This window comes from Drosophila guanche, unplaced genomic scaffold (genome assembly GCF_900245975.1).
Source record: "Drosophila guanche unplaced genomic scaffold, DGUA_6, whole genome shotgun sequence".
Lineage (NCBI taxonomy): Eukaryota > Metazoa > Arthropoda > Insecta > Diptera > Drosophilidae > Drosophila > Drosophila guanche.
In genome coordinates this window covers 4,343,783-4,370,839 of record NW_022995744.1, presented here as the reverse complement: position 1 = coordinate 4,370,839, position 27,057 = coordinate 4,343,783, and the positions used below count along the sequence as shown (strand labels likewise).

General features: G+C 50.4%; 4 protein-coding genes across 4 annotated transcripts; all 4 read left to right on the top strand.

Moving 5' to 3' along the window:
• The first annotated feature begins 728 nt into the window (after positions 1 to 728).
• LOC117579368 (organic cation transporter protein) lies at positions 729 to 3,198 on the top strand. The gene is made up of 6 exons (XM_034265235.1): positions 729 to 1,204; positions 1,259 to 1,508; positions 1,571 to 1,674; positions 1,727 to 2,496; positions 2,558 to 2,739; positions 2,804 to 3,198. The coding sequence occupies exons 1-6, from the start codon at positions 987 to 989 to the stop codon at positions 3,008 to 3,010; spliced, it is 1,731 nt and encodes a 576-aa protein (XP_034121126.1). The 5' UTR covers positions 729 to 986; the 3' UTR covers positions 3,011 to 3,198.
• A 1,111-nt stretch (positions 3,199 to 4,309) lies between these two features.
• LOC117579722 (chitin synthase chs-2) lies at positions 4,310 to 10,328 on the top strand. Its single transcript, XM_034265718.1, has 10 exons — positions 4,310 to 4,395; positions 4,505 to 4,758; positions 4,844 to 5,013; positions 5,095 to 5,221; positions 5,294 to 5,500; positions 5,568 to 5,743; positions 5,820 to 6,440; positions 7,189 to 7,438; positions 7,785 to 9,014; positions 9,075 to 10,328. The coding sequence occupies exons 1-10, from the start codon at positions 4,355 to 4,357 to the stop codon at positions 10,226 to 10,228; spliced, it is 4,230 nt and encodes a 1,409-aa protein (XP_034121609.1). The 5' UTR covers positions 4,310 to 4,354; the 3' UTR covers positions 10,229 to 10,328.
• Positions 10,329 to 12,958: 2,630 nt separating this feature from the next.
• On the top strand, positions 12,959 to 22,438 carry LOC117579283 (delta-1-pyrroline-5-carboxylate synthase). The gene is made up of 11 exons (XM_034265080.1): positions 12,959 to 13,211; positions 16,238 to 16,402; positions 16,485 to 16,625; positions 16,693 to 16,800; positions 16,904 to 17,071; positions 17,153 to 17,341; positions 17,409 to 17,607; positions 18,160 to 18,401; positions 20,461 to 20,944; positions 21,004 to 21,282; positions 22,078 to 22,438. Exons 1-11 carry the CDS (start codon positions 13,116 to 13,118, stop codon positions 22,341 to 22,343), a joined length of 2,337 nt encoding a protein of 778 aa, XP_034120971.1. The 5' UTR covers positions 12,959 to 13,115; the 3' UTR covers positions 22,344 to 22,438.
• A 2,459-nt stretch (positions 22,439 to 24,897) lies between these two features.
• Positions 24,898 to 26,386, top strand: LOC117579173 (actin, larval muscle). Its single transcript, XM_034264936.1, has 3 exons — positions 24,898 to 25,017; positions 25,112 to 26,069; positions 26,132 to 26,386. Exons 2-3 carry the CDS (start codon positions 25,145 to 25,147, stop codon positions 26,335 to 26,337), a joined length of 1,131 nt encoding a protein of 376 aa, XP_034120827.1. The 5' UTR covers positions 24,898 to 25,017; positions 25,112 to 25,144; the 3' UTR covers positions 26,338 to 26,386.
• Positions 26,387 to 27,057: the final 671 nt, after the last annotated feature.

Below are 27,057 nucleotides of genomic sequence, written 5' to 3'. Positions count from 1 at the left end.
TTTGTTGAATCAACGGAGCTTATCAGCAGTGACTGTTGTTTCCACGACTTATCGCCGATTTATGGCTCGCTTCCTTCTATCAAATACGAGTACTCATATTTTCAATTACAAACCGTCAATAATTCACGAGCCTTCCCATTGATTGCGCTTTCAATGGGTTGATATCGCCAGCTATCATTGATTTATCAGTCTCCGCTGGGCAATGGAAGTGAACAAATTGATTGTCAGTCATTCCTGTCATTTGCGTATTCAATTTGCTCATCTAATCATCTTAGGGTTACACAAATCAAGTGTGAAGCCAAACACTGTCGGTCCTTGGGGACAGGACCAGTCATCGCAAGCAGCCAGACAACTTGTTGACCCAGTCTAGCCATCGGCCAGCGGATAGGAACAGCTGTTTCCCCCCTTACTCAGACAGAATGTCTAGCCGTCTGATGGAACAAACAATGCCCGATTGACATCCAGCTAAACCCATTCAGAATTGAACGGGTGTTGCGATTAGGGTGTAATTTTTTATTCACACAAAGTTGTGAAGAGCAAATAGTTTCGGAGTGGGACCGATAAGACCCAGATAGGAGCAGATCAAGCGGCGATAGCGCCAGGCCAGTGGAGGAGAGCAGATAGATTACACGTAATAAATGTGAGAGCAATTCAAGAGGGAGAGTAGAAAGTACGACTCTCTGCCATGCGGTGTAGCTGTAGTTGGAGGAGAATCAAAACAGAGCAACCCATACCGAGAGAGCACCTCCGAGAGGAGAGCAAACTCAATCGGTTGATGTGGTGGGCGCACAGCGATACGAGTATCAGTCAGTGTGTGGCAGCAAGACGCTCCACAGTGTCGATGTCTATAAATAAAATATATTGCTCGTAAAGTGGCTATAGTCTCCAAAAGCCAGACCGAAAGTTATAAAACACGTGTCGCACGGAGACCCACACTATAAAGTGCATTCAACCACGTGCCGTGAAACACTTTCAAGCGAAATAGAATGCCAAATCAAAAGGAGGGAAACGGCGCCTCTCCGGCTGCGAGCAACGGAAATGCGGAGCCGAGCGACGGAGATAACTCACTGGATGCCATTCTCGTGCGTATTGGCCAGTTTGGACGCTATCAAATCATCAACTATGTGCTCTTGTGCGTTCCCATGCTCTTCAACGCCTTCTTTTCGATCTCATATGTGTTTACCGCGAGCACAGTGGTGCACAGGTGCGTGAAATCAAAGTGAAAACAAAACCTGTATAATTTGAACCTCGTTTTCAGGTGCAACATCACCCAATGCGATAGCCCCGCCAGCGTCTACGAGGAGAGCTGGCTGAACTTTACTGTTCCCTACAAAAGCTCCGCCTGGGACGACTGCCATCGCTATGTGGCGAATGTTACGCAGGAGGTTTACGCTCCCTTCACGGATCCATCGGGGGAGTACTGTGATGCGAAGTACTTCAACGGAGAGACGGAGACTTGTGGCCATGACTTCAAGTTCAGGGATGAAGAGAAGACCATTTCCACGGAGGTATGAATGTTTTATGTTGGATAAGAGTTATGTTACTTAATTGAACTTCTCCTCTGCACTAGTTTGATATATTTTGCAAAGATGAATGGATGCTCTCGATGGTGGGCACCATCAACAATGTTGGACAGTTTGTGGGCATACCAATAGGCGGTTTCTTTGCAGATCGGTAAGTTTGATGGGATCCTTCCTTTCAGATCCTTCCTCATTTGCCTTTTCAGATACGGACGCCGAACAATGTTGGCCATTGCTGGCGCACTGAGTGCATTTATGGGTGTTATTCGCTCCCTGTCGACCAACTACTACATGTTCCTGTCCTTCGAGTTCCTCGACATGGCCGTGGGCAGCACCCTCTTTCCCACGGCCTTCCTTTTGGCCATTGAATTGGTTGGACCCAAGCGTCGCGTGGCTGCGGCCACAATCATCACAATTTTCTACTCCCTGGGTGAGGCTCTCCTCGGCTTCCTGGCCTCGCAGGTCCAGCACTGGCGCTTGCTACTCCGTGTACTCTATGCCCCTGCTGTGCTGCAGATACTGTTCCTGTGGATACTGCCCGAGAGCGTGCGCTGGCTGCTCAGCCAGGGGTCGGAGGAGCGAGCAGCTGCTGTGCTGAGACGTGCGGCGCGCATCAACAAACGGCCCCTGCCGGATGAGCAGCTGGACGAGCTGCTGGCCACCAATCGCCAGAAGCTGAGTCAGGCCAACGAGAGCCAGTACCCCATAATGAAAGCTGTTCGATTCTTCTCGCTCCGCATTCTCAACTGCTGCCTCTGCTGGTTCACCCACACTCTGATCGCCCTGGGACTCAGCCTCAACTCGGTCAACTTGGGTGGCAACAAGTACACGAACTTCATGCTGAACGGCTTCATCCAGATCCCCGGCCTCCTTCTCCCATTGATCATAATGGATCGAATCGGCCGTCGGTACTCGCTTTGTGCCTCGATGCTCCTCTGTGCGGTCTGCATGGGCGCCTCCGCAGGCATTGCACAAGGTAAGCTACCGATAAATGTAGGTACAAATGTGACAGTTAATCATCGCTTCCTGCTCCACAGATAACTACGCTGGTGCTCTCACATTGTTTCTTATTGGAAAGCTAGCCATCACCTGCAGCTTCCAGATTTTGTACTTCTTTACCTCCGAGATCTTCCCCACCAATGTGCGCAACAGTCTGCTTTCCCTTTGCTCCATGGTGGGTCGCATTGGCTCCATGCTGGCTCCCCAAACTCCGCTTCTGGTGAGTATCTGTAGCAGTTGAATCCACCATCTATCCAGTCTGACATATTCCTCACTCTATCTAGGCCAAGTATTACGTGTACGCTCCGCAAATTCTTTTTGCCAGCTTTGCTCTGATGAGCGGAGTTCTTACCCTGGCATTTCCGGAGACGGCAGACAAGGTGCTCCCCACCACCATGGAGGAGGCGCGTGACCTTAATCTAGCGAAACGCAGGGGCCCGGCTGTTGTGGGTGATGAAGAAGAAGGTCCTCGGGCGCGTAAGATTTGTTGATCCACGTCCGTCCGGTGTTTGTTCCATGGTGTCCGAGAAAGCGCCAAAGATTTCGTAGCCTAGGTTTAGGAAAGCCAATGATGCATTTGTTAATATGTTCGTTATGTTTTAGTTAGGTTATGTAGGTAATTGTCAATTTTATTTCACAGCAACAGCATTTTAAAAACAAATAAAAATTACATTTCATAGTCTATTTTTCTATTCTACATACATACATTCTACATGTGTGGATTGTTCATAGCAAGGAAATCCACCAGCTTTTAAACTTACGCCACTCTTCGGGTGGGGGCGCCAGTGTAAAATGTAAAGTCTCAATATACAAAAATGCACTGTTGCAAAATGAGAATTACATCTCGGTGTAGTTCAATGCATTTGAATAGTTCGTGAATTTTATGTTATAGCTTGCATTATTTAATATAAAATACTTAATATACCATATGTAATATAAACAGATTACCTTTTTAAGAAGTATCTATTCCTAAAGAAATCGAATCAATTTATCTTCAAAAGTGTTCCCAAAAAAGTGCTTGAAAATCGAATGTTGGTTTACGAGCCAGATTTGTTGATAATAAGTAGGCATGTAGGTCAAGGGCTCTTTTTTCTCTCTATTATTTGGGAATCATATTTATGATCAGCGCAGACAAAAGACAAAATCTGCGAAGTACCTGATTTCCCTGGGAACCAGTCGATTGATAATAATATGAAGTTCCGCATTAACAGCTCACAATTGTTTCCGAGTATATGATAAAGCCGCCTTGCACTTCAAGTGGTTTCCTTTCCCCTTCCAAACGAGCAAATGATAGTACTCGAAAGCATTTGTTAGCAATGCAGTGCTCGTGGCGGGGTGAAGGTAATGGCATACAATAAACAATGACAATAAACATCTTGGCCCATTGGTGCAATAAACAAACAAAAGACCCACGCCCCAAAATCAGACGGCAAATTGAAGGGAACCATTAAAAGCATTTGACACTAACCGTGGTACATATTTAGATGCTGTGCCTGTGTCTCACTTTATGAATGGCAAATGTGATTTAATTTATGAGTAATGGAAATTGCAATTGAAAAATAGGGAGGAGATTGGCCTCAGGTATCGGCCTCAGGTATCGGGTATCGGGTCTCAGAGGTGCTCTTATCTTGCTAGAAATTGCTAGTTAATTGCTGACTACTTACGCGCATCAGTTCTCGATGCTATCATCACGACCACGAGCACGACGAAGAAACCTTATCTGACGATCGATCGCCCGATCGGATGGCCGATCGATCGATCGCTTTGGGTGAGTGCTCCTCCAGTGAGGTGTTGTCTTTCGCTCAGTTCCGATTTGTCGATGGTCGCAGAGAGACATGAGCGGTGACTATGAAAGCGACTACATTATGCGTGCCAGGTAGGACACCAATTGATATAAATATTAATAAATATATATATATATATATATAAGATACGCGTGAGAGTACACTAGCACCCATTGCAATCGCACAATCGATTGATTCCAGGAAGCAGCGCGATAAGCAGCCACTCTGGGACTCTTTCCAGGATCCACCCGCCAAAAAGACGAGCGGCTCCGATGCGGACTGGAAGACGTTGCAGTTCTTCTTGAAGCTCTTCAAGCTGCTCGTTTTCCTCCTGGTCTTCGCCGTTGTTCTGGCCTCAAGTGTGGTGGCCAAGCTGCTTTATCTCTACATGGCTGGCAATACCAGTGGCAGCGGAAGCAGCGCCGCTACCAAGGTGCATGTTTGCAGCAAATACCGTGAGTCAAGGCCCCTCCTCCACCCACCACTCCCATCGATTCCGTGTTTTGTGTTCTGATGGCAAAACTTTCTCTCTATCCAAAGTTCTGCTGCACGGCGAGGTGGTGGCCGTGCCCAACAAACTGGAACAAATCGCCTGGGTGTGGGCCCTGATCTTTGCCTTTGCCGCCCCCGAAGTGCTCACCTTCCTGCGCGCCCTCCGCATCTGCATGTTCAAGCGCGAGCACCGGCCCAGCGGACTGGAAGTGGCTCTGGTGAGTGTTGGCTGTGGGGTGGGGTGGGCAAGGAACCCGCACGGATGGTGATTGATAAGCTCCTGCTGTGCTTCCATTCAGGTCACCCTCTTTGAACTGCTGCACGTCGTCGGCCTGGCCCTGCTCACCTTCACCGTGCTGCCAGCATTGGATCTGACGCGTGGAGCGATGCTGGGCTGCTGTGTCTGCTTTGTGCCCGCCCTGCTCAGTGAGTCACGGCAAATCTTATCTTGAGGTCTTGGGACCGATGACAATTAAATTGATTGCTGCCACACTCTAGATCTGCTGACGGGCACCCGTATCCACTGGAAGTCGGTGGACAGTCTGGTCTTGGCCTTCTCCATTCTGGCCGTGATGGCGCTGGGCAGTGTCTTCCTGCTCTGGCCATCGATGAGCTCTCAGCTGGAGGTGCAGCTACTGGCCATTCCCCTGCTGCTCGTCTCATTCCGCTGGTGGGAGAACTTTGCCAACACACACGAGGCTATTGGTGAGTGCTCGCTCTCCCCTCCTTCCTTCCGATTGCCAATGATTCTCATTCTTGTATCCTCCATCAGCCTACATAATTCGCACCATCCGCTGCACCCGCTCTCGCTACCACACGTACCTCTATCTGGCACCGCTCAAAGTCGTGGTGTTTGCCACAACGGCCTTCCTCCTGCACGGCCAAAACTTCGTGGAGTACTTCAGCCTGTTCTTGGACGCCTGGCGGACCCATCTCATTACCCTGGTGGTGAGTGCAGACCACTGAATCCTGATGCTCATTCGAGTAAAGCGAGAGTCAACTTTCGATGCACTTGCACTTGCAGCAGAGCAACAGCGGCAGTGGCAGTGGCAGTGGCAGAAGCGACGACCTCGATGTGCTACATTTAACAGAATCCTCCGCATCGCAGGAGAACGGCAACAGCAGCTCGTTTATCAGGACAGAGTCGAGAGCCTCACAGTACACGATGCAATCCAATCCGAATGCGGTGGTGTACGCTTTGATGGTGCAGGTGGCTGCCGCGTATCTGTGCCACGTTTTTGGCAAGTTTGCCTGCAAAATCAAGATCCAGGAGTTCAGCTACGCCCTGCCCCTCACCCTGGCCATGCCGGTGACCGTCGCTCTGGCCACCCTCCTCGCCTACCTTCGTGCGGCAAACCCTTGCTCGCTGCACGGACTCATCCCGGACTACCTCACGCTGCAGTCGCTGGCTGGGAGCCTGGAGGAGCTGGCCCAGAGCTGCCTGGACTACGTTCTGTGGATGTGGCCGCTGTGGTGGCTGGCCCAGGTGTGGACGTGCCTGCACATCTGGCAGCCGCGCCAGGACAAGAACGCCCAGACAGAGAAGCTTTTCGTTTGTCCCTGGTACAGCGGCCTGCTGGTGGATCAGTGCGGTATGCTGAACCGAAGGATTGTTGACTGGAGCGAGGAATATCTGGCCATCAAGGTGGGTTCACTTGTCACTCGTTGCCAATCAGATTGTGCCCAAGGAACCAAGGGTTGCATGTATGAATTGCCTGATTGGCATCAATCATCGCACTACACATCTGTTTCGGGGACTTTTTGACTATTCTGTTAGACACACGTGGACTGATGGCACTACTCATCGGGAGCAAGGGGAGATGTGCGCTTTGCTCTTCAAATGCCAGCCAATGTAATTAAGTTAAATGACGGGGAAACTGCAAAGTTCAGGAAATGTTTGCATTTCCCGGGTTTCCCGGGTTTCCCTTTCTCCCACTCCCCTCTCCCCTCTCCACCCCTTCATGCGTGTGCGTGTGTGGGTGTGTAGGCTGTGGTAGGGGATTTTCGGTGGGTGTAAACTTAATTAAAAGTGCTTCAGTTCGGTTGTATGTTTTCGGGCCTCCACTCCACAGCGAAAAAGGGCCAGCATAAAGACATTAAAGTAATTAAAATCAGGGCACAAGAGTTGAGAGTTTTCGAGGGCATAAATTAGAATGCCAGCGAATTATGTGCATTCGTAATGCGTCCTCTCTGTCATCAAGGACAAGCATATGAGATGTCGGATCCACTCCTTTAAAGAGGCAAACATCGAGAGGGGTGGATGCCCCATCAAAGCTGCGAACAATTGCCCTGCACAAATACCCCTTTTGATGGGCAAAACCACTTGAAATCAAACTGCAATCGTTCAGAGCTTAAGCTAAACCCTTAAACCTCTTTCTCTCTCGTCCCAACAGAGCGACCTAACCACACCCAGGGAGCCGGTGATGGCTCTGGCTTCAGAGCTGAATGCCAGCAGGGACATTCTGGAGGAGGACAAGGTACCGCAACTGATTGTTTGCGCAACAATGTGGCACGAGACGGAGGAGGAGATGATGGAGTTCCTCAAATCAATTGTCCGCCTGGATGAGGATCAATGTGCACGCCGCATGGCAAAGACACACCTAAACGGCGGCAAGGCGGACGATGAATACTACGAACTGGAAAGTATGTAAATGTGCCAGTCAAGTGCAGCAGCAACCAGCAACCAGCAACCAGCAACCAGAAGCGAATCCCTCCAGATGCTCCATCGACCACTGCGCATTTGCATCCTGCATATATTAAATGTGTCAAAGCGCAAATTTATGCAAGGAATTGCGTGGAATAAGTTGTAGTCGGGGTCTCGGCACTCCGTGGTTCTCCTCCTATTTATAGCATTTGGCGACTTCATTTCCGAGCTTGCCAAAATGGCATTAAGCCAAAGCCAGAACGGCATTTGCAAGTGTCTGCGACAACTTTACGATCTGTCTAATTCCGCCTCCAACTTCTCTCTTCTCTTTTCGTTTCCTCGCAGCAAACATTTTCTTTGACGATGCCTTTGTGCTGGACCCGCGTCAGTGCCAGAACAAACGAAACCCGCCAGTCAACGAGTACGTAAAGACACTCACCCGGACCATAGACAAGGCCGCCTTTGAGGTGTACGGCGTGAACATCCGGCTGAGGCCGCCACTGAAGATAGAGACCCCCTACGGGGGTCGTCTGGTGTGGACACTGCCAGGACGCACCAAGATGGTGGCCCACCTCAAGAACAAGGACAAGATCCGGCACAAGAAGCGCTGGTCGCAGGTCATGTACATGTACTACCTGCTGGGCTACCGCATCATGGAGACGGAGCAGCTGTCGCCGCGTCGCAAGGCTGTGATTGCGGAGAACACATTCATCCTGGCCCTGGACGGAGACATTGACTTCCAACCGCGCGCCGTGCAGCTGCTCATTGACCGCATGAAGGCCGTGGACGAACTGGGCGCCGCTTGTGGGCGCATCCATCCCGTGGGCAGGGGTCCGATGGTGTGGTACCAGCGCTTCGAGTACGCCATCGGCCACTGGCTGCAGAAGGCCACGGAGCACGTGATCGGCTGTGTGCTGTGCAGCCCCGGCTGCTTCAGCCTGTTTCGGGCCAGCGCCCTCATGGAGAACAGCGTGATGAAGCGCTACACGCTGGTCACATCGGAGCCCATGAAGATGGTGCAGTACGACCAGGGCGAGGACCGCTGGCTCTGCACCCTGCTGCTGAAGGCCGGCTCCCGTGTGGAGTACTGCGCCGCCTCCGACGCCTACACCCACGCCCCGGAAAGCTTCAACGAGTTCTACAATCAGCGCCGTCGCTGGGTGCCCTCCACGATAGCGAACATCTTTGACATCCTGGCCGATGCGGACACCGTGGTGCAGAAGAACAACTCGATATCCACGATGTACGTGTGGTATCAGGGCATGCTGATGATCGGCACTGTCCTCGGGCCCGGCACCATCTTCCTCATGATGGTCGGCGCTCTGGTCGCTGTCTTCACCATCAACATCTGGACCGCCTTCCTGTGGAACTTCTTCCCCATCCTGTTCTTCATTCTGTCCTGCGTGTATCTCAAGCAAAAGTTCCAGCTGCTGATTGCCTTCGTGATCAGTGCCCTCTACTGCCTGGTCATGATGGCTGTCCTCATTGGCATCATTGTGCAGATCCTCGAGGACGGTCCTCTGGCTCCTGCCTCGCTCTTCTTCCTGCTGGTGGCAGTGCAAATCACAATTGCAGGTGAGGATCACACTTTTGCGTAAGAAAAGGAAACTTAATCAGTTACAATTTCTCTTGAAGGCTTTATGCATCCTCAGGAGTTCTGGGCGCTGCTCTGCGGCGTCATCTACTACATCACCATACCCTCAATGTACATGCTGCTCATGATCTACTCGGTGTTCAACATGAACGATGTCTCGTGGGGCACGCGCGAGGCTCCTGTGCTCAAGGACGACGACAAGGAAGCGCAGAAAGATGCGGAGATCCACCTGCCGGGCTGGCTCAATGATCCGCTGCTGATCAACTCCGAGCTGGGGGAAATATCGCTCATGGAGCAGAGATTCTGGAAGGATGTGATCAAGCAGTACCTCAAGCCCCTCGAGCTGAGCCGCGAGCAGAAGCAGTCCATGGCCGACGGCCTGCGGGAGCTGAGGAACATGATCGCCTTTGCCTTTGTGATGGTGAACGCCATCTTTGTGCTGATCGTGTTCCTGCTCCAGCTGAAGAAGGAGTTCCTCCACCTGAAGTGGCCCATTGACCCCACGGACTTTGTGTCCTTCGATCGGGATAACCTGCAGGTTGGCATCTACCGCCAGTACAAGGAGCTGGACCCCATTGGCCTGTGCTTCGTGATCTTCTTTGGCTTGATTTTGATCATCCAGTTCATTGCCATGTTCTTCCACCGTTTTGCCACCATGTCCCAGCTGCTGGCCACCACCCAGGTGGACTGGTTCCGTTCCGGTGGCCAGTTCACGGACGCAGATGCCGCCCTGGAGCTCAAGGGCAGCGCCGTCAACATAGCCAGGCGCCTGCAGCGCCCCAAGAGACTCTTCGACGACGACGAGGAGGAGCACCACTACGACGAGCTGCTGCTGGACCCCGATGGGGAGCACAGGGAGAGCATGGTGCGGCGGCAGACCATCTTCCGGCTGCACGAGACACGCAACAAGCAGCAGAGCGACTACATCAATCTGGTGTTCAACTTTGAGCGTCGCTTCTTCGGCGAAGACGATCTCAACCTCAAGAACCTGGCGCTCAATCGAAAGTCCGTGAAGCTGCTCCAGGAGCGTCGCTCTGTGGCCAAGTTCAATGCAGCTGCCACGCCGGGGGGCACACCCACACCCAAGACGGGCACTCGGCCACCCCCACTGCCTCTGGCCAAGAAGGTGAGCTTCGGCAATCGGACTAGCATGCAGCTCTATGACAATGGTGGCTACGAGCACACCGAGTTCTAGCTTCCAACACCCAAGTATTACCCAGAGAATCTACAATATCTACTCGTATCTTTAACCTGCACACTCGTATAGTTTTATGTATCTACTTGAGAGTGCCTCAACGTGGTGTCTTGGTGGCATAAAAATATAATTAATTGCATTTAACTCAAGTGGCAGACGCAGCCAAGTTCACTTCCAGTTCCACTGCCCCGGCTTATACTTTCGAGAGAGCTGAAGCCGTCTCATTAGCATAATTACCAGATGCACCACTATACTGAGGGTGCCGTGGGGATGCCCTCGCCCTGCCCTTCATTCATCAATGTCGGAGGCAACGCTTAGGGCTAAGTGCTGCTCCTCGTGGTGCCAATGCGCTTTTTGCTTGGCAAGTCTGCTCCGCTCCGCTTCGTTACAAAATGCAAATCAAAGTGTGATTAGCTCGGATTTGATGAAGTTTCTGCAGCAATGCACAAGTTTTGCCATTCTCCCGTCTTCCTTCCCATCCACCAACAACAACTTGCTCCAGTCCGGTGTGGGCGTGTGTGCGTGTGCGTGGGCGTGGCAAGGTGTCGCCGTAAGTGTTTTGTAAGTGAATTTTGCACTGTCTTGGCAACAAAAAAAAAAGAAGAAAACCAGTGGACAGGCGGGTGGCAAGCGGACTCCTTCGAAGACGGCGCGGACAGGCAGGACTTACTTAGGAAATGCGCATATATTAAAAGAGGGAGAAGCAGGACAAGCCGGAGCTACGGCAAGGACGAACTTATGGCCGCAGGATGTGGATTGTCTTTGGTTTCCCCCGCCCCAAGTGCTGGCGCGGTGCAGACTGAAAGGAAGACGAGACGGAGGCATGTACGAACTAAGGACTAAGTAATGAATTCAGTTGGTCAAATGGAAGAGGGTGCCCAGGGAATATCGATTAGACGCAGTCCAACCCATAGATAGTAAAAGAGTTATGGAAATGCACCACAACACTGTTGGCCCCTACTCACCCTTTGTCCGTGGCTACAAAGAAGAGCTTGTAATCCCTGTATCAATTAATTGGGAAACTCTTTGACGAAGAGGCAGCCAGGCAGAGCCAGAGTCAGCCCAGAAGCTCATTCAGGCAGATGAAACAATAACCAAAAACCAGCCATTTGCATGCCATGCCCAAAGTGCAAACAATTTCAGACTTGAATGCGTTTTTCCCTTTGTGGCGTGCGGAGTGGAAAAACCAGCAGCAAACAGAATCCGCACAAGAACTGCAAGGCATTACGCAACATTTATGACAATTTATTGCAATTTATGACAATTTTCAATTGCCAGCCTTAGCCTTAGCCGAAGGGATCCAAAAACTTTGACAACTATTTCTGCCGCTGGCCTACTTGGCGTATGCGTAGTGTAGCTTCTTCGTGCTGGCCACGAGGCATATAAATTTCCCATTCATAGAGTGCCACTGCTTCTACTCCTGCTCGTGCCTCGACCCGCAGCAAAACAAAGCGCCACGGAAACTGGAAAGCCCGACGACCCATAAACAACAGCAAAATTCGATTGAAAAACTTGTGCCAGTTGCTGTTTTTTGCCAGCTTGCCGGAGAGGCCAGAGAGGCCGGAGCCAACGCCTGGGAACATAATTTTGCACTTATCTGACCCCGGGCAGAGCGAGACTCCACCGAGACTCAACCCAGCTGCAGTCGAGCCGCAGAAGCAGCAGCACCAGCACCACCTTCCCCGGGGGCCTTTTGCCATTTGCTTTTGTATTTTATGGCTTTTCTATGCATTGCAATTGCAATCGAGGACAATACACACGACACGACACGACAGCACAGAACAGAACAGGACAGGATGAGGACAGTAGAGCAGACCAGAGAAGAGAATAGAGGGGATTGGGTGCAACTATGCTCGGAGGCCACCGCTGAGCAGCAACAAAGTGGCAACAAAACAAAAGTTTTTAATGTCATTTAATTATGAAAATAATGCCGTGTCCGGGCGTGCTGACAGCAGCAGCTTTTTTGCCAGGATTCGAGCAAGAGTATGCCATGTCATTAGTGGGGAAGCATTTTTTACAGGGCAACGGCTAGTCGTTCCGTCCACTGTTCTGCAGTAGTTGCTGCTGCTTGCTTTGTGAAAATAATTCAATGAAAGGCTGCAGGACATTTGAGCACAATATGCACTGATTATGTCGCTGCGTTTTTCGCGGGAGCTTCTCATTCAAATGAACAACTTCGCATTTCAGCAGAGTTAATTAATATTTTCCTGCTCTCTCTCTCTCTGTCTGTCTGTCTGTGTGTCTGTATTTATAATGATTTGCAATTACAGCTGAGTGGCAGGCAGGTGATTTCCATGGCGATGTTTGATGTGCAATTCAGTGCTCAACAATGCCAAATGAAGCGTCAAGTGATTATCTAGTTGGGGAGAGTGTTGAGTGTATTATCGAGGAATGGCAGTACTTTCAATTAAAAATTGATTTTCGATGCCACCAACGCTGTGCCAAAACACTGAACAACATTCAGATACGAGCTTCTTCGCGCCACTTGCCCCACTTGATAAGTGCCCCACCGCTCACTCTCTCCCTCTTCGACTTGAGCATGGTCAAACGGTACACATTATCTTGGTCGAACAGAGAGCGAGAGAGCGCTGATTGATAACACTTGCAAAGAGTGAGCGCTGGAGAGAGTGCGGGAGTGAATCGCAATCGCAATTACACATGTTCGCAGCCTATTATCAGGAGCCACAAGCGACAACGCCACACCACAAAAGTCAGAAGTCAGTCCCTCAATCCAATTTCGAACTAGCCTCCGTTCAATTCAGTAGAACTTGTCCGGCTTTGCGGTGCGGTTCCGTTCGAGCGCGTTTTTCCCCTTGTTTCAATCTGTGATATACTCAACATATTCCCCCATTGCCCCGACTGAATACATCCTTTACTCGAGCACAAAATGCTGCGCAACAGCTTCAATGTGGCACATGCCCTGCGCAACAGCTTCTCCAGCAATGTGTGGCGAGCTGCCAGCTCCCATGGACCCCGGCAGCCAGTGAGTGTGATTTATGTAACCGAAAAGATCTACGAGTGAAACTCAGATGGAAAAATTGTCCGTCTCGGAATTTGAAGAGTGCAAATGAACCTTCGACTCGCTGACTTTATCAGTGCTTTGCGCTTCGGGAACCCGCTGTGACACTCATACCTTTGTTGCCTGTCTGGCTACTCTGCTTATAGAGATTATTGTATTATTATTATTATTATTGTATATACATAGAGCCTAAGCCTCTTGGACTTTGGCAGCAGCAAAGAACGGAACACCTCACCAGACCACAGAATGTTTTCGCTCTTCGTTTTTTACGTGTATTAAGAAATCGCCAGCCAGCCTGTTGACCGATAAGCAGAGATTAAAATTGATTCCAAATGAGGGGGAAAATTACAGCAGGCCCGAGGCATGACGTCTGGGCGTGAACCTCTCTCTCTCTCTTGGATGGGGTCTGGGGTCGGTCTCCGGTTCCGTTGCCCCAAGCACAGACTCCCCGGTTGGAGCCCGTCTAGTGCTTTGTTTTGATTACGTAAGCTACTTATTAGCAGCTGCTACTACTAAGGGGAGAGGGTGGAGAGGGATAAGGCGGACTCTTCTTAGTGCCATTGGAAAATTTTGCCTCGCACTTAAATCTAATCAGAGGCCAATCAAAACAACAAACCCCCCCATCAAGAGCTCTCTTTATGGTCTTTACGACCGACCACCGACAACAGCTTGAAAGGGTTCTCATTCTCGTTCTAACGGAGCTAACCCCAGCCATAAACTGGGCCAAAATGGGCCATCAAAAATTCGGGGCCGGAGCTAATTGAATGGCCATCGATCGGGGTGGTGTTCAGGGTTAGAGTTGGGGACTCTGAGCTATGGGCTGTAAATCATTTACAGTTTCGGTTTGATTTTCCTAAACATGCAAAACAGGCATCGTCGCTGGCGGAGAGGGAGAGTACAGAGGGGTGCAGATTGTCACGACAAGCTGATAAAATGTTGTCCCAGCATGACAGCTTCGGGCTCTCGATTGGGATGGGTTCAGGGGTCAGGCAAATGGAAGAACGTGTTCAAATAAATTCGTAAAGTGTAAATATTGCATTTCCACAGAATGAGCACAGCAGGCGGAGAGACTGAGAGAGGGAGTGGGGGAGAGGGAGAGGGGGAACTGTACAATAAACTTAAAAACCCCTTTTAAATATGCAGCAACATTTGTGCTGCTGATGCCCCCTCAGGCAAGGACACGACTCGACTCTCTCTCTCTCTCTCTCTCTCTGGCTGCCAGACATTTGCATATGTCCAACATCAGGCCCAGCCTTTGACACTCGAAACGATTTGCCTAGGTCAGGGTCGTTCGTATACCCTTCCACCACACTTTCCGAGCTGCCGAGCTGTCCGACTGTCCCGCCATTGAGTCCCTTCACTTTGACACGTGTTGGCAGTTATGGCGCCTTCGGTCCGGACTCTCACTCGTCGCTGTGCGTGTACCGGGCACATCATAAAAAAAAAAAGAGCAACAGCAAGGGAACAGAGAGGGAAACCCACAAAAAACGGGGCACAAAAGGCAGAGCCAGCCACAGGCGGACAGGCGACAATGTGTCCGGGACGCTACCCCTGCCAACATCTAGATTTGGAGTGGAACTGGGAAATATGTGTGGGATGCTCGCATTAATTGCTCTATAATTCGAATGCCATCGCATTTGACAGGCCACCAACAGACACTAGATAAGAGCACAATCCAATTCGGACTACGAAACTTGACCTTCGACTCGTTGCATTTGAAAATCACGCACATGAGCCATGAGACAGACATAATATTATTGTGTTGGGTGTGTGTCAGACATTGGCCATTGCTCGTAAAACATTTGGCTGATTCTGATTCGTGTTTGTTGGGCAGGTCTTTGCTTTGCGATACTCGCACTCGAACTGATAAAAAGCAACGCCAAAGCGTGCCTCTTTGCGATAACAGACTGTAAATGGCCAAACAATTGACTAAAGCAAACAAGCAGAATATTTCCCTGTTTCTGACAGTGTCAGAGCAGGGTTTACGCTCCTGCACCTGTCACCACTCATCGCGATTGTCAGTCCGAGTTGGATGTAACAGAATCACAGTATTTACGCCTCAATTTAGAGTTGATTTTTCCGACATAATTGACACGACAACGACACAGACGACGCAGACGACGCCGAGTTATGTGAATAGACAAAGCTGATTTGATGTTATTGCGACGGAAGGGCAATCAAAATGAAACGGACCACTGACACACAAAAAACTGCAGCACTGTGGAAACTGTGTGATTGATGGATGGATGGATGGATGGATGGCTGGGCGAGCGAGTCAGCCAAAAGTTGATAATGGTGGCCCTGCTGTTCGGGTATGCTCACCATTTTCTACCGCCCACCTAATCTTATCTCTGCACTCTGTTTATCAGTCTAGCATTTGTGCTCAAATGGCTAATGTAATCCGATTACGCTCGAAATTACACCTCAGTGAGGAAAACACAATCCTTGACCTCCGCTCTTTGCGTGGTGTTCCGGGAAGTTTCCGTTTCCTGGAAGTGCAAATGCCCATCAAATGTCGACAACAAACACTTGAATTGATGAGTCTTTAAAGTCCGGCCAGATAATCGGTTTAATTAGCGCCACGAGAGGTGACTTTCGTGCAATTCAATTAGGCATAATTTTCATTTGATTATGCAGTTATGGGGATGTGCAGCCCAAACTAACGTTTCGGCCACGCGCCGCTGGCTAAAAAAGCAATTAACACGCATAATAATTAGAAATTGGAATACCTCCATCAGCACCTCCCCCACGAGAAGCTCGCATTATGGGGGTCCCGTTTCACAGTCGTATTTTGTTGATTATAGAAACTGATTATAGACGCGTTCGAGGGGCAAGTGTTTCCTTAATTGCATTGCCATTTATTTCGATTTGTTGTTTTTACGGCCAAAGCCGGCAACAGCCGTTGCTGTCGTAATTTACGACCTTAATCGTGTATTTGTCAGCGATAGTACGGACACAGAACCAGTGCCAACGATTTACGATTTTTGCAGCTGGTGTCACCCGAGCGGCGCCTGGAGAAGGCTCATCCCACATTCACGGAGCGCAGCCAACTGAAGTATGCCCGCCGTCTGGTGGTGAAGCTGGGCAGCGCGGTCATCACGCGGGAGGACAACCACGGACTGGCCCTCGGACGACTCGCCTCCATTGTGGAGCAGGTGAGTGTGGAGTGGAGTGGAGTGGATTGGAGTGGAGAATCAGAGATGATCCCGCATTACCAACACCTGGTACCTTGTTTAGGTGGCCGAATGTCATTTGGAGGGTCGCGAGGTGATGATGGTCACCAGTGGCGCGGTGGCCTTTGGCAAGCAGAAGCTCGCACAGGAGCTGCTCATGTCACTGTCAATGCGCGAGACACTCAACCCCAAGGAAGGCAAGGAGGTGAGCATAGTCCGCAACCCCATCGACCAGACACTTTTCACCTAATCCACTCATCGGTCTGGTTTAGTTCGATGGCGCCACCCTGGAGCCGCGTGCAGCGGCTGCCGTTGGCCAATCGGGTCTGATGTCCCTCTACGATGCAATGTTTGCCCAGTATGGCGTCAAGATAGCACAGGTACGTGGAGAGTGCACCCGTAATTAAAGGGAAGGGGATTACGATTACCATGAGCTGTTGTTCTGTTATGTTCTGTTTTGTTCTGTTCTGTTCTCTTCGGCAGGTCCTGGTGACCAAGCCGGACTTCTACAACGAGGAGACACGCAACAATCTCTTCTGCACACTGTCCGAATTAATTAGCCTGAATATTGTGCCCATCATAAATACGAATGATGCCGTGTCGCCGCCAATGTTTATACGTGACGATGAGCCAGCAGGCGGAGCACGGCGGGTGAGTGGCGGCTTGTCCTTCCCATGTATCTGGCAGATCAGAACACGTTGCCAAGCTCAGTCTCTGTTCGTGTGTTTGTAGGGAATTCCCATTAAGGACAACGATAGCTTGTCGGCCATGCTGGCCGCCGAGGTGCAGGCGGATCTGCTAATCCTCATGTCGGACGTCGATGGAATTTACAACAAGCCCCCGTGGGAGGATGGCGCCAAGCTGATGCACACCTACAGCAGCGACGACAGCAACAGCATCGAGTTCGGCAAGAAGTCAAAGGTGGGCCAGCAGATCCCTGCCAACTAAATTATCCAGTGTCCAATCGAACTCTCCCTCTCCGTTTCAGGTGGGAACTGGCGGCATGGACTCGAAAGTGAAGGCCGCCACTTGGGCTCTGGATCGTGGCGTCAGCGTAGTCATATGCAATGGCATGCAGGAGAAGGCCATCAAGACCATAATTGGCGGCAGGAAGGTGGGCACCTTCTTCACGGAGGCCACTGAGCACAGCACCAACGCTGTGCCCGTCGAGGTGATGGCCGAGAATGGTAAGTGGGGTAATGGGGAGACTCAGTCCGGCTTATGGCCATGACAACTACGTTGCTCAGACAATGATGTGGCTAGACAATGGACGAGGGCTTTACTCTAGTAAAATACAGAATCTCCGGCTGTAATTAGCGGTTTTGCTCATCCTCCATCCGACCATCCACCATCTGACCATCCGACCACATTGATTGCCAATCAACTGGAGGAAGGCTTTAAGCGGGTTGGCTGGAAACTTTCAACGTGGCAGCAGCAGGTTACCAGCATCGCTCTAACAACGAATGACAAGTGGCTGGGGCCCGGGCTAATGGCCATTACGGCTTACACCCTCAGACGGTCAAAACAAGCCGAGACAGGCAGACGCAGGAGGGAGGGTGGACAAGTGGGTCAGCAGGCTAGGGTCAGGGACTGGGATGCTGTTGCTATTTTTAGTTGCGTAAAATGTAATTTAATTGTTATTAGCGCTTGCTGCTGCAGTTGGCAGCCAAAGTGGCTGTTAATTAGACAGCTGCAACTTGTTTTGGCTGTTGCTAATTTCCCCTCTCCCTGCCGCTCAGCTCGCACCGGGAGCCGTCAGATGCAGGCCCTGACACCCGCACAGAGAGCCAGCGCAGTCAACACCCTTGCCGATCTGCTGGTAAGCCGCGAAAAGTTCATCCTGGAGGCCAACGCCAAAGACCTGGCCGAGGCGCAGAAGAACGGCCTGGCCAAGCCGCTGCTCTCGCGACTCTCCCTGAACGCGGCCAAGCTGAAGAACCTGGCCATTGGCCTCAAGCAAATCGCCGAGGACAGTCACAAGGTAAGACCAACTTAATTACAGTCCGTTTTGGCAGCCACTTTGTGGGGCAGGTCAAAGAGCACGCGGCACACAGAGCTGACCCCTCGCAAAGTTCGTGCAAATTGCATTTGTTGAGACAGACTGGGAAATTGAGTTAGCCGCTCCTGCAGTGGATTTGTCTCCCCCGGGGCAAAATGGACCTTTCATGGACTGCAACAAAGAGCGAGGACTCCGCCAGGACTCAGCACTGCAGCACTCCCAGAGCCATATGCAGTTTTAGTAGTTTGCAGCGCTTTAACAACATTATGAAATCTCTAAGCAATTTTACACTTGAACAAAAATTGACACCCCAGGACGAGGCAAGCTGCAGCTAAAGTGTTCGACGGGGGACGAGCTGCCCGGGAACGGGTCCTGTGAGTGTACGAGAAGCTAAGCAAGTGGAAGATAAAAGACAGTTTCCTTGTATGCCCTCTCGTTGGGTGTCTTGCCGGTGACATTAGCTCGCTGCCAAAGCCCCCGCACATTCCCAGACAGAGTTGATCGAATATGGTTGGGGCAGGAATAACGGGGGACCCATGACTAGGGACCACACCACCGCCTCTCAGCCAACCGTTTTATTGGATGTGATTGTGCGGAAACGCAAAAACTTTTTCTTCGCTTGCTCTTTTTTGCTTTAGCAAAACTTTTTCCATTGTGGCGGGGGGGCAGGAGAAATGGGAGCGGACATGAGTTTATTGTAAAAATGGCAAGCGAAATTGTGACACAAAATGGCGGCAGCGTGAAAAATCATAAAAAAAAAGCGAACTCGACCCCAAAAACACACACTCGTACCCAATGCCCAGTACCCCGTATTCCCCGTAGTGAGCTGGCTGGCTGGGCATACAGAAAATCCATAACGCACTCAATAAATGTCGCTCGGATGGCGCGGAAAGTGTTTCTGCTTTTCCGCCTGTACCCACATTTACCAAATGCCGCCGCGGACATTGTTTGGCCTCTGGGCTGAACCGTTCGAAAGACGAGTGTGGGATGTTGGAAGGGGCAGGGGCAGGGACGGCACTTCTTCAGATTTCAATTACCCAGACTACTTACAGTTCATATAAAAAGTTTTTATTGCAAAATAAGTACTGAACGAAAAAGAAGGCCCAATATAAAAATGTATAGAATGGCAGAATGGTTCGGGAGGTGCGAACAGTTTTTGGTATGGAGTACCCCCAATCCCCCCATCCAAATGCTGAACAATTTCCGAGATCCTACAACAACTTCTAGTAATACAGCAACAAGAACAAATTCTTCAATTTCCTGCTTTTGCCCATCATGAAGTTCTCTGTTCCTTACTCATTTCTCGGGCTATAATAAACTTGTTCCTGGCCCGTACTTGCTCCACTTCAGCCCAGCTCAGCCATGACTTATCCAATTGTCCTTTGCAAATATAATTTAAAGTTTTTGCGCCCTACAATGCCAAAGTCAATAATAATGACCATATAACCAAATTTACTCAGCGCCAAGTTGAGTTTAATGGTTAAACACGGGACGGAGGAGCAATAGCAGAGAAGGCGTGTGGCCTGTAAGGATCTGATGTCTTGGTCTGAGGTCCATTCTATGCAAACAAGGCCAGTCAACTGCTGTCAGGAGCAACCCATGCCCGAACCCAGACACGGATCCCAGGCCAGACCAGACCAGACCAGACCCATTCCGCAATCTCTTTATGTTATCTGCAGCCAATTTTCTAGAGATTTCTCATGGCATGGGTGAGAGAGGGACAGGGGGCGAAAGGACCTTCTCGGTGCGGGGGCGTTGGACAGCAGGCCATTAAAAATAAATAAAGATTACGACGCGATGAGCGTCTTGATTTATGTAACGCCTCAAAATGGACGCCGGGGAATCCGAATGCGGGGCAGGACCACTGAATCAAGTGGGTTGGCTGGAGCGCCTCCCTGCCTGTGGGAGTGTCGCAAAAGAAATCGAGTTATTTTACGACCAACGGTCCCACATGGCGTATACGTTATGCGATTTATGCTGAATTGCCGATTGGCTTTGCCTTTGCCCTTCGCTCTCTTATTCCGTGCTGCTGTCATTCCAGAATGTGGGTCGAGTCCTGCGCCGTACTCGACTGGCCGATGGACTGGAGCTGAAACAGGTCACAGTTCCCATTGGCGTGCTCCTGGTCATCTTCGAATCGCGTCCCGACTCTCTGCCCCAAGTCGCCGCATTGGCCATGGCCTCCGGCAACGGGCTGCTGCTCAAGGGCGGCAAGGAGGCGGCCCACAGCAACAGGGCGCTCATGGACCTGGTCACGGAGGCCCTGGCCACAGTTGGAGCCGAGCATGCCGTCTCCTTGGTCTCCACCCGCGAGGAGATCAGCGATCTGCTGTCAATGGAGAAGCACATCGATCTGATTATTCCACGCGGCTCCTCCGAGCTGGTGCGTAGCATCCAGGAGCAGTCTCTGCACATTCCCGTCCTGGGCCATGCGGAGGGCGTCTGCCATGTGTACATCGACCGGGACGCGGATCTACGGAAGGCCCTGCACATTGCACGCGATGCCAAGTGCGACTATCCAGCGGGTAAGAGAGCTCTCTGGCTGTCCAATTGTTGCCCACTTTAACGTATATCCTGTCTGTAGCCTGCAATGCCATGGAAACTCTACTCATCCACGAGGATTTGATGAGTGGCGACATCTTCACGGATGTCTGCAACATGCTGAAGCGTGAGGGCGTCAAAATCAATGCCGGCCCACGTCTGAACCAGCAGCTGACCTTCGGCCCGCCCGCGGCCAAGAGCCTCAGGCACGAGTACGGTGCCCTCGAGTGCTGCATCGAGATTGTGCCCAGCCTGGAGGAGGCCATTAATCACATCCATACATACGGCAGCGGCCACACCGATGTCATTGTTACGGAAAACGGTAAAACGAAACGCTCGACAAATTGAAAATTAATTTCTATTGCTTTCAATCGAAGCAGAAAAATTGTTTAACCTGACCTCCGTTCTCCCATTATGGCCTGGCCCCCCCTTTCATATCAATTTGATTTGTGTTTCGGAGGTAATGAGAGCAGAGCGAGCACTCATAATGGTTATTGCTGCAGATGAGTTGGTTTTAGAGTTGGTTGGAGCATGAGCCATAAGCTGAATTAGGGGAACCTCCAAATATGCGATTTATATGCGACGTGGCAGGTGGTCTCCAAACTCAATGGGGGAGACTCGTATAATGGTTATTGTCGCTGGAGAAAATAGTACTTAGGAGTGCAAACTTACACTTTAACTTAATGTTAAATGGTGCAGGTGAACCCTCCTTTAACCACTCGAAAAACGACTCTTAGATATGCAACTCAATTAGAATGTTCCCATTATGGTCATTATTTTTGAATGTAAGAGGAGAAATCTTTAAGGAGAACTGCAGACTTCTGTAATTACATTTGCAGTTCGTCAGTAGAAACTCTTTGCCAAAAAAACAAACTAAATTCAAGTTACGTAAGCATTTGCATGCGAACTTTAGCATGCATGCACCACATGCTTCCACCTTCCCCCCGTCACCATAACGCCCCGGTTCTTTGCTTTGCTTGCCACAACAAATTTAAATCATTTGGGAAATTAATTTTATTCAACACTTTCCCTCTCGTGTTTGCATTTCCACACATTTCTACACACTTCTGAAATTTCTACAATTTATACAATTTCTGTTTCCATTTCCCCACTGCAGATGCCGCGGCCAAGCACTTCCTCGGCAGCGTGGACAGCGCCTGTGTGTTCCACAATGCCAGCTCCCGGTTCGCGGACGGTTTCCGTTTCGGCCTTGGCGCCGAGGTGGGCATCTCGACGGCACGCATCCATGCCCGCGGCCCCGTGGGCGTGGAGGGGCTGCTGACCACCAAGTGGATACTGAACGGCCAGGATCATGCCGCGGCGGACTTTGCAGAGGGCGGCGAGCGCACGTGGCTGCACGAGAGCCTGCCCCTGGACGACTAGGACTCACCAATCTAATCTAAATTGTATATAGTTTTAAGTGCTCGGATTCGTGTTTTGATGAAGAATGTGCGAGTATGTACGAGTATGCCTCATGATTTTGGGAGTGCATTTTGAGTGAAGGGTAATTACTTGGCGGTGGTGCAGCTGCAGGTGTGGATGGGCGTGGGGGTGCAACTACGGATGGAGATGGAGTTGAGCCATGTCCCCGTTTTTCCTTGATGACAGCTGCCGTCGTGGCCACATGAGAGAAATTCATTTGAGTGAAAAATATTCGCCCAGGCAACTTATGTAATTAATAAAGTAAAGGAAGTTGCTGGCTGAATGGCTGGATGGCTGCCTTGCCTCCTCGGGCAAGGGAGTGCAGGGTGCTGCCAGGGGTAGTTAAAACTGTCAGCCCTTGTCTTGGGCTCCGAAAGTTTTCTCAGCGCGAGTTCAGCTCCACTTCCTCCGCACCTTTTCGAAGAAGGAGATGGAACGGAAAATGAAAATAAAATAAACCGAAACCAAAAAGTACTCGCAACCAAGAATTACGCTTAAAGTTGGAATCTTCTGCAAGCCCTGCGAGTATATACGTGTATTCCTATTGCAAATCATAAATTAGCCAAGAAACTTTAACTGCACGCTGCAGCTCCTCCCCACTTGGTATGCTACCGAGTGGCAGGTATTTTAATTTTTATGTTCACTGGGGCAAGTTCCCCGTTGCCCGTTGCCCGTTACCCGTTACCCGTTGTCCGTTTCCCAACTGCAGCTCTTAGCGCTTTCTCTTTCACTTTGCCTCAAGTTTCTGGCGCTGCATTGAGCGTGTTGAAAGGTTAGAGGTGGAGCTGTGGAGCTGTCAACGCGCCAAACTTTTTTCCGGGCTTTCCCACTTCCATCCTAAGCTTCTATCCCAAATTGAAGACGGGGTCAGCTTCGGCCAGGGCGGATTGAGCATAAGTAGCAGCAGCTAGGATGCTCTCCTTAGAACTGCTCGAGCAACCCGCTTTGTTTATCTACTTCCTCCTCCTCGGGGGCAACTGCAACTCGTTCTTTTAACGGTGCAGGGCAGGGCGAGCATAATTTTTACCTCTTTCAACTGCTCGACGCGCGTACAGACAATGATACGTGAAAGTTTCTCCGTACCTGATCTGTGCACGTTGCACGTAGTTCTCCGCCGTAGTTGCGAAGCACTTGAGCAACTTAACCGGGGAGAAGTTTCCCCATTTATGGGCAGGGACTAGCGACAGCGACTGCGAATGGGAATCGGAATCGGAATCAGTCCTCGCTGGGGGCCCATTTAATTAGAATAGCAGGCATTAATCTTGTGGCTAATACCACGTTAAGATCGAGCGATATCAGAAGACAGGCGAGAAATTGCCGTGAGCCAAAAGCACTCGCTGCACCGCCGCATCTCTGCACCATCCCTCTGGGTTTCGCAGCAGGGTTGCTGAGAGCAGACATATTTTTGCGAAACAAATTTCATTTTATTTTAAATGTATGGATTCAATGAAATCCACACGACGCCGTCAACATTTTCTAACATGTGTAAATGCTTTGGCTGCATTTTTGGGCGACAACTTTGGGGCCACGCCATCTAGGGACTGAGTGGTACGGAGACCGAGCCCGCGAGCATCGAGATGTCTTCTCTTCTTCATTGGCACAATTTTCCTATGCAGCTACGTCAAAACTGCATCTGAGGGAAAATGCCTACATTGTTCATTTTGCAGCTGCCTTTCATTTTGTTGGTTTTTTTTTCTTTGTAGTTTTGCGGGGGTTTATTTATATAAAAACTTAAAAATATAACAACAACAGATGACTATACAAGTCCTGGCGCACATTTCCCTCTTCTATGTGTTGCGGTGCCCGTGCCCGCCGCTCTGTGTGGAAGTCCGCGACGTTGCTGGCAAAAACACAGCCGCCGACATAATTTAGCTAAGACGAAATGAAACTAAATGATGAGCACTTTTGACGAATGGAGACAAATGGATACCCTCTAATGCATGTGGGAGTACTTGCCTTCAAGAATTAGGGGAGAGTATAAGCTACCAAATCAATGAACTCTTTCATAAACTTTCAATTTGTGACTGGATAAAGCGCAGAGCGATTTATTTCATGCTCTTTTTTACCGTTACCCGTTACGCGCAGGTAGCAGGTAGCGCAGGCCAAGACCGGACCCTCAGCAAAGCTCAGAGAGTCATTTCGGAGCTCTCTCGGATAACGGCTTAAGCGTAAAGCGTAAAGGGCAAAGCGAGATAGCATTACTAACCGAAAGGTGGTGGGTAGCCAGAGTACAAGCGTATAACGGAGTGCCTGCAGTTCCACATAGCAGTTGTAAACTGTAATATTAAATAATTGTATAAACAGATAAATAGTACAAACGCAAAAGAATATCATGGGTATATGTAATCGCATCAATTGCTCATCAAATGCAGACAGAAAATCAAAATACCCCGAAATGACCAACACTCGCATACAATCCAAATGATGTGTATCCGTGCCGGCGCCCGCACCCCCCTCGCGGTGAATGCCTGATCCCCATCAAGCGTAGCATAACCCGAAATTCATCAACATGTTACTAGATGAACAATTGTTCAAGATGACAGGGACAGGGACTGGGGACAGAACTTATTTAAATGCCGATGTCTGCTCGCAGAACGAATCACTCTGATTGCTGTCGCTGTTGGATTTACACGTCGTGAGTGTCGCCCCTGCTGGGATATACCCCGCATACATATATTCAGGATAAACCTATTATAGCGCTGTAGTGCTTGCTTGCTTGCTCCTTGTAGTGCTCTCCCCGTACCGTACCGAACTAAATCAGAATGTGTGACGAAGAAGCATCAGCCCTGGTGGTCGACAATGGCTCCGGCATGTGCAAGGCTGGATTCGCTGGAGACGACGCACCCCGTGCCGTGTTCCCCTCGATCGTGGGTCGCCCCAGGCATCAGGGTGTGATGGTGGGCATGGGCCAAAAGGATTGCTACGTCGGCGACGAGGCCCAGAGCAAGCGCGGTATCCTCTCCCTGAAGTACCCCATCGAGCACGGCATCATCACCAACTGGGACGACATGGAGAAGGTCTGGCATCACACCTTCTACAACGAGCTGCGTGTAGCCCCCGAGGAGCACCCAGTCCTGCTGACTGAGGCCCCCCTGAACCCCAAGGCTAACCGCGAGAAAATGACCCAGATCATGTTTGAGACCTTCAACTCCCCCGCCATGTATGTGGCCATCCAGGCCGTGCTCTCCCTGTACGCCTCCGGCCGTACCACTGGTATCGTCTTGGATTCCGGTGATGGTGTCTCTCACACCGTGCCCATCTATGAAGGTTACGCCCTGCCCCATGCCATCCTCCGTCTGGATCTGGCTGGTCGCGACTTGACCGACTACCTGATGAAGATCCTCACCGAGCGCGGCTACTCGTTCACCACCACCGCTGAGCGTGAGATCGTTCGCGACATTAAGGAGAAGCTGTGCTACGTCGCCCTGGACTTTGAGCAGGAGATGGCCACAGCAGCTGCCTCCACTTCCCTGGAGAAGTCCTATGAGCTTCCCGATGGCCAGGTCATCACCATTGGCAACGAGCGCTTCCGCACCCCAGAGGCCCTCTTCCAGCCTTCGTTCCTGGGAATGGAGTCGTGCGGCATCCACGAGACCGTCTACCAGTCCATCATGAAGTGCGACGTGGACATCCGCAAGGATCTGTATGCCAACAATGTGCTGTCGGGTGGTACCACCATGTATCCAGGTTGGTATTCCCATCGAGGCCTTTCAAGGGACATTGTCTGATTTATTTTTACCCGCATTCAGGTATCGCTGATCGTATGCAGAAGGAGATCACCGCCCTGGCTCCATCGACCATCAAGATCAAGATCATTGCACCACCAGAGCGTAAATACTCCGTATGGATCGGTGGCTCCATCCTGGCCTCGCTGTCCACCTTCCAGCAGATGTGGATCTCGAAGCAGGAGTACGACGAGTCCGGCCCTGGAATCGTTCACCGCAAGTGCTTCTAAGCTGTCCAGACATTGCGGCAGCCCCACAACCCATCCAACATATCTGCGGGTTTTGTGTCTATTATTTGTCTCTTGCATCAGACATATGCCTAGGCACTGGGGCAGGGCAGAGGCCAGCCAGAAGGCGATTCGATGAGAAAGTATCTTTAAAATTACATTTAGTTGATGAAGAAGTTTTTAACATAGAGAGAAATGAGAACAGAACATAGAAACCACAAAGAGAACAAGAGAACACGAGCGGCGGCAACGCCTTCTTTTTTTTAATATCTTTGCTATTTTTATTTGATTCGTCTAGGAATTTTCTTATTTGCTTTTAAGTTACGGGAGCTGTAGAAAGAATGAAGGAAAGTGCCATCCGAATCGGTTGTATCGACAATAAAAACCAATAACCTACATGAATCGAAATCAAAAACAAAAAGGTGAGCGGGAATCAGTGTTGCGGGGGGGAAAACTTTTCTAATTAGACCTCGGACCTCGACTGGAACAAGTGTCAATCAGTCGAAAGAAAACTTTTACTGCCGGACAGCTGGGATGTCAATATGCGAGTCGCTTTGCTCGCCTGTCACATTTTGTCCGGCTACATGACTTTTGTTCTTCCACTTTCTTGGGACAGCTTAAGAGATGGACAGAAATCATCTACTCAAGGGGAGTGAGAGAGAATTGAGAGATTCAAGTGCTGCAAAAACTTTCCACACACACACAAAGTCGTGCATCCTTTTG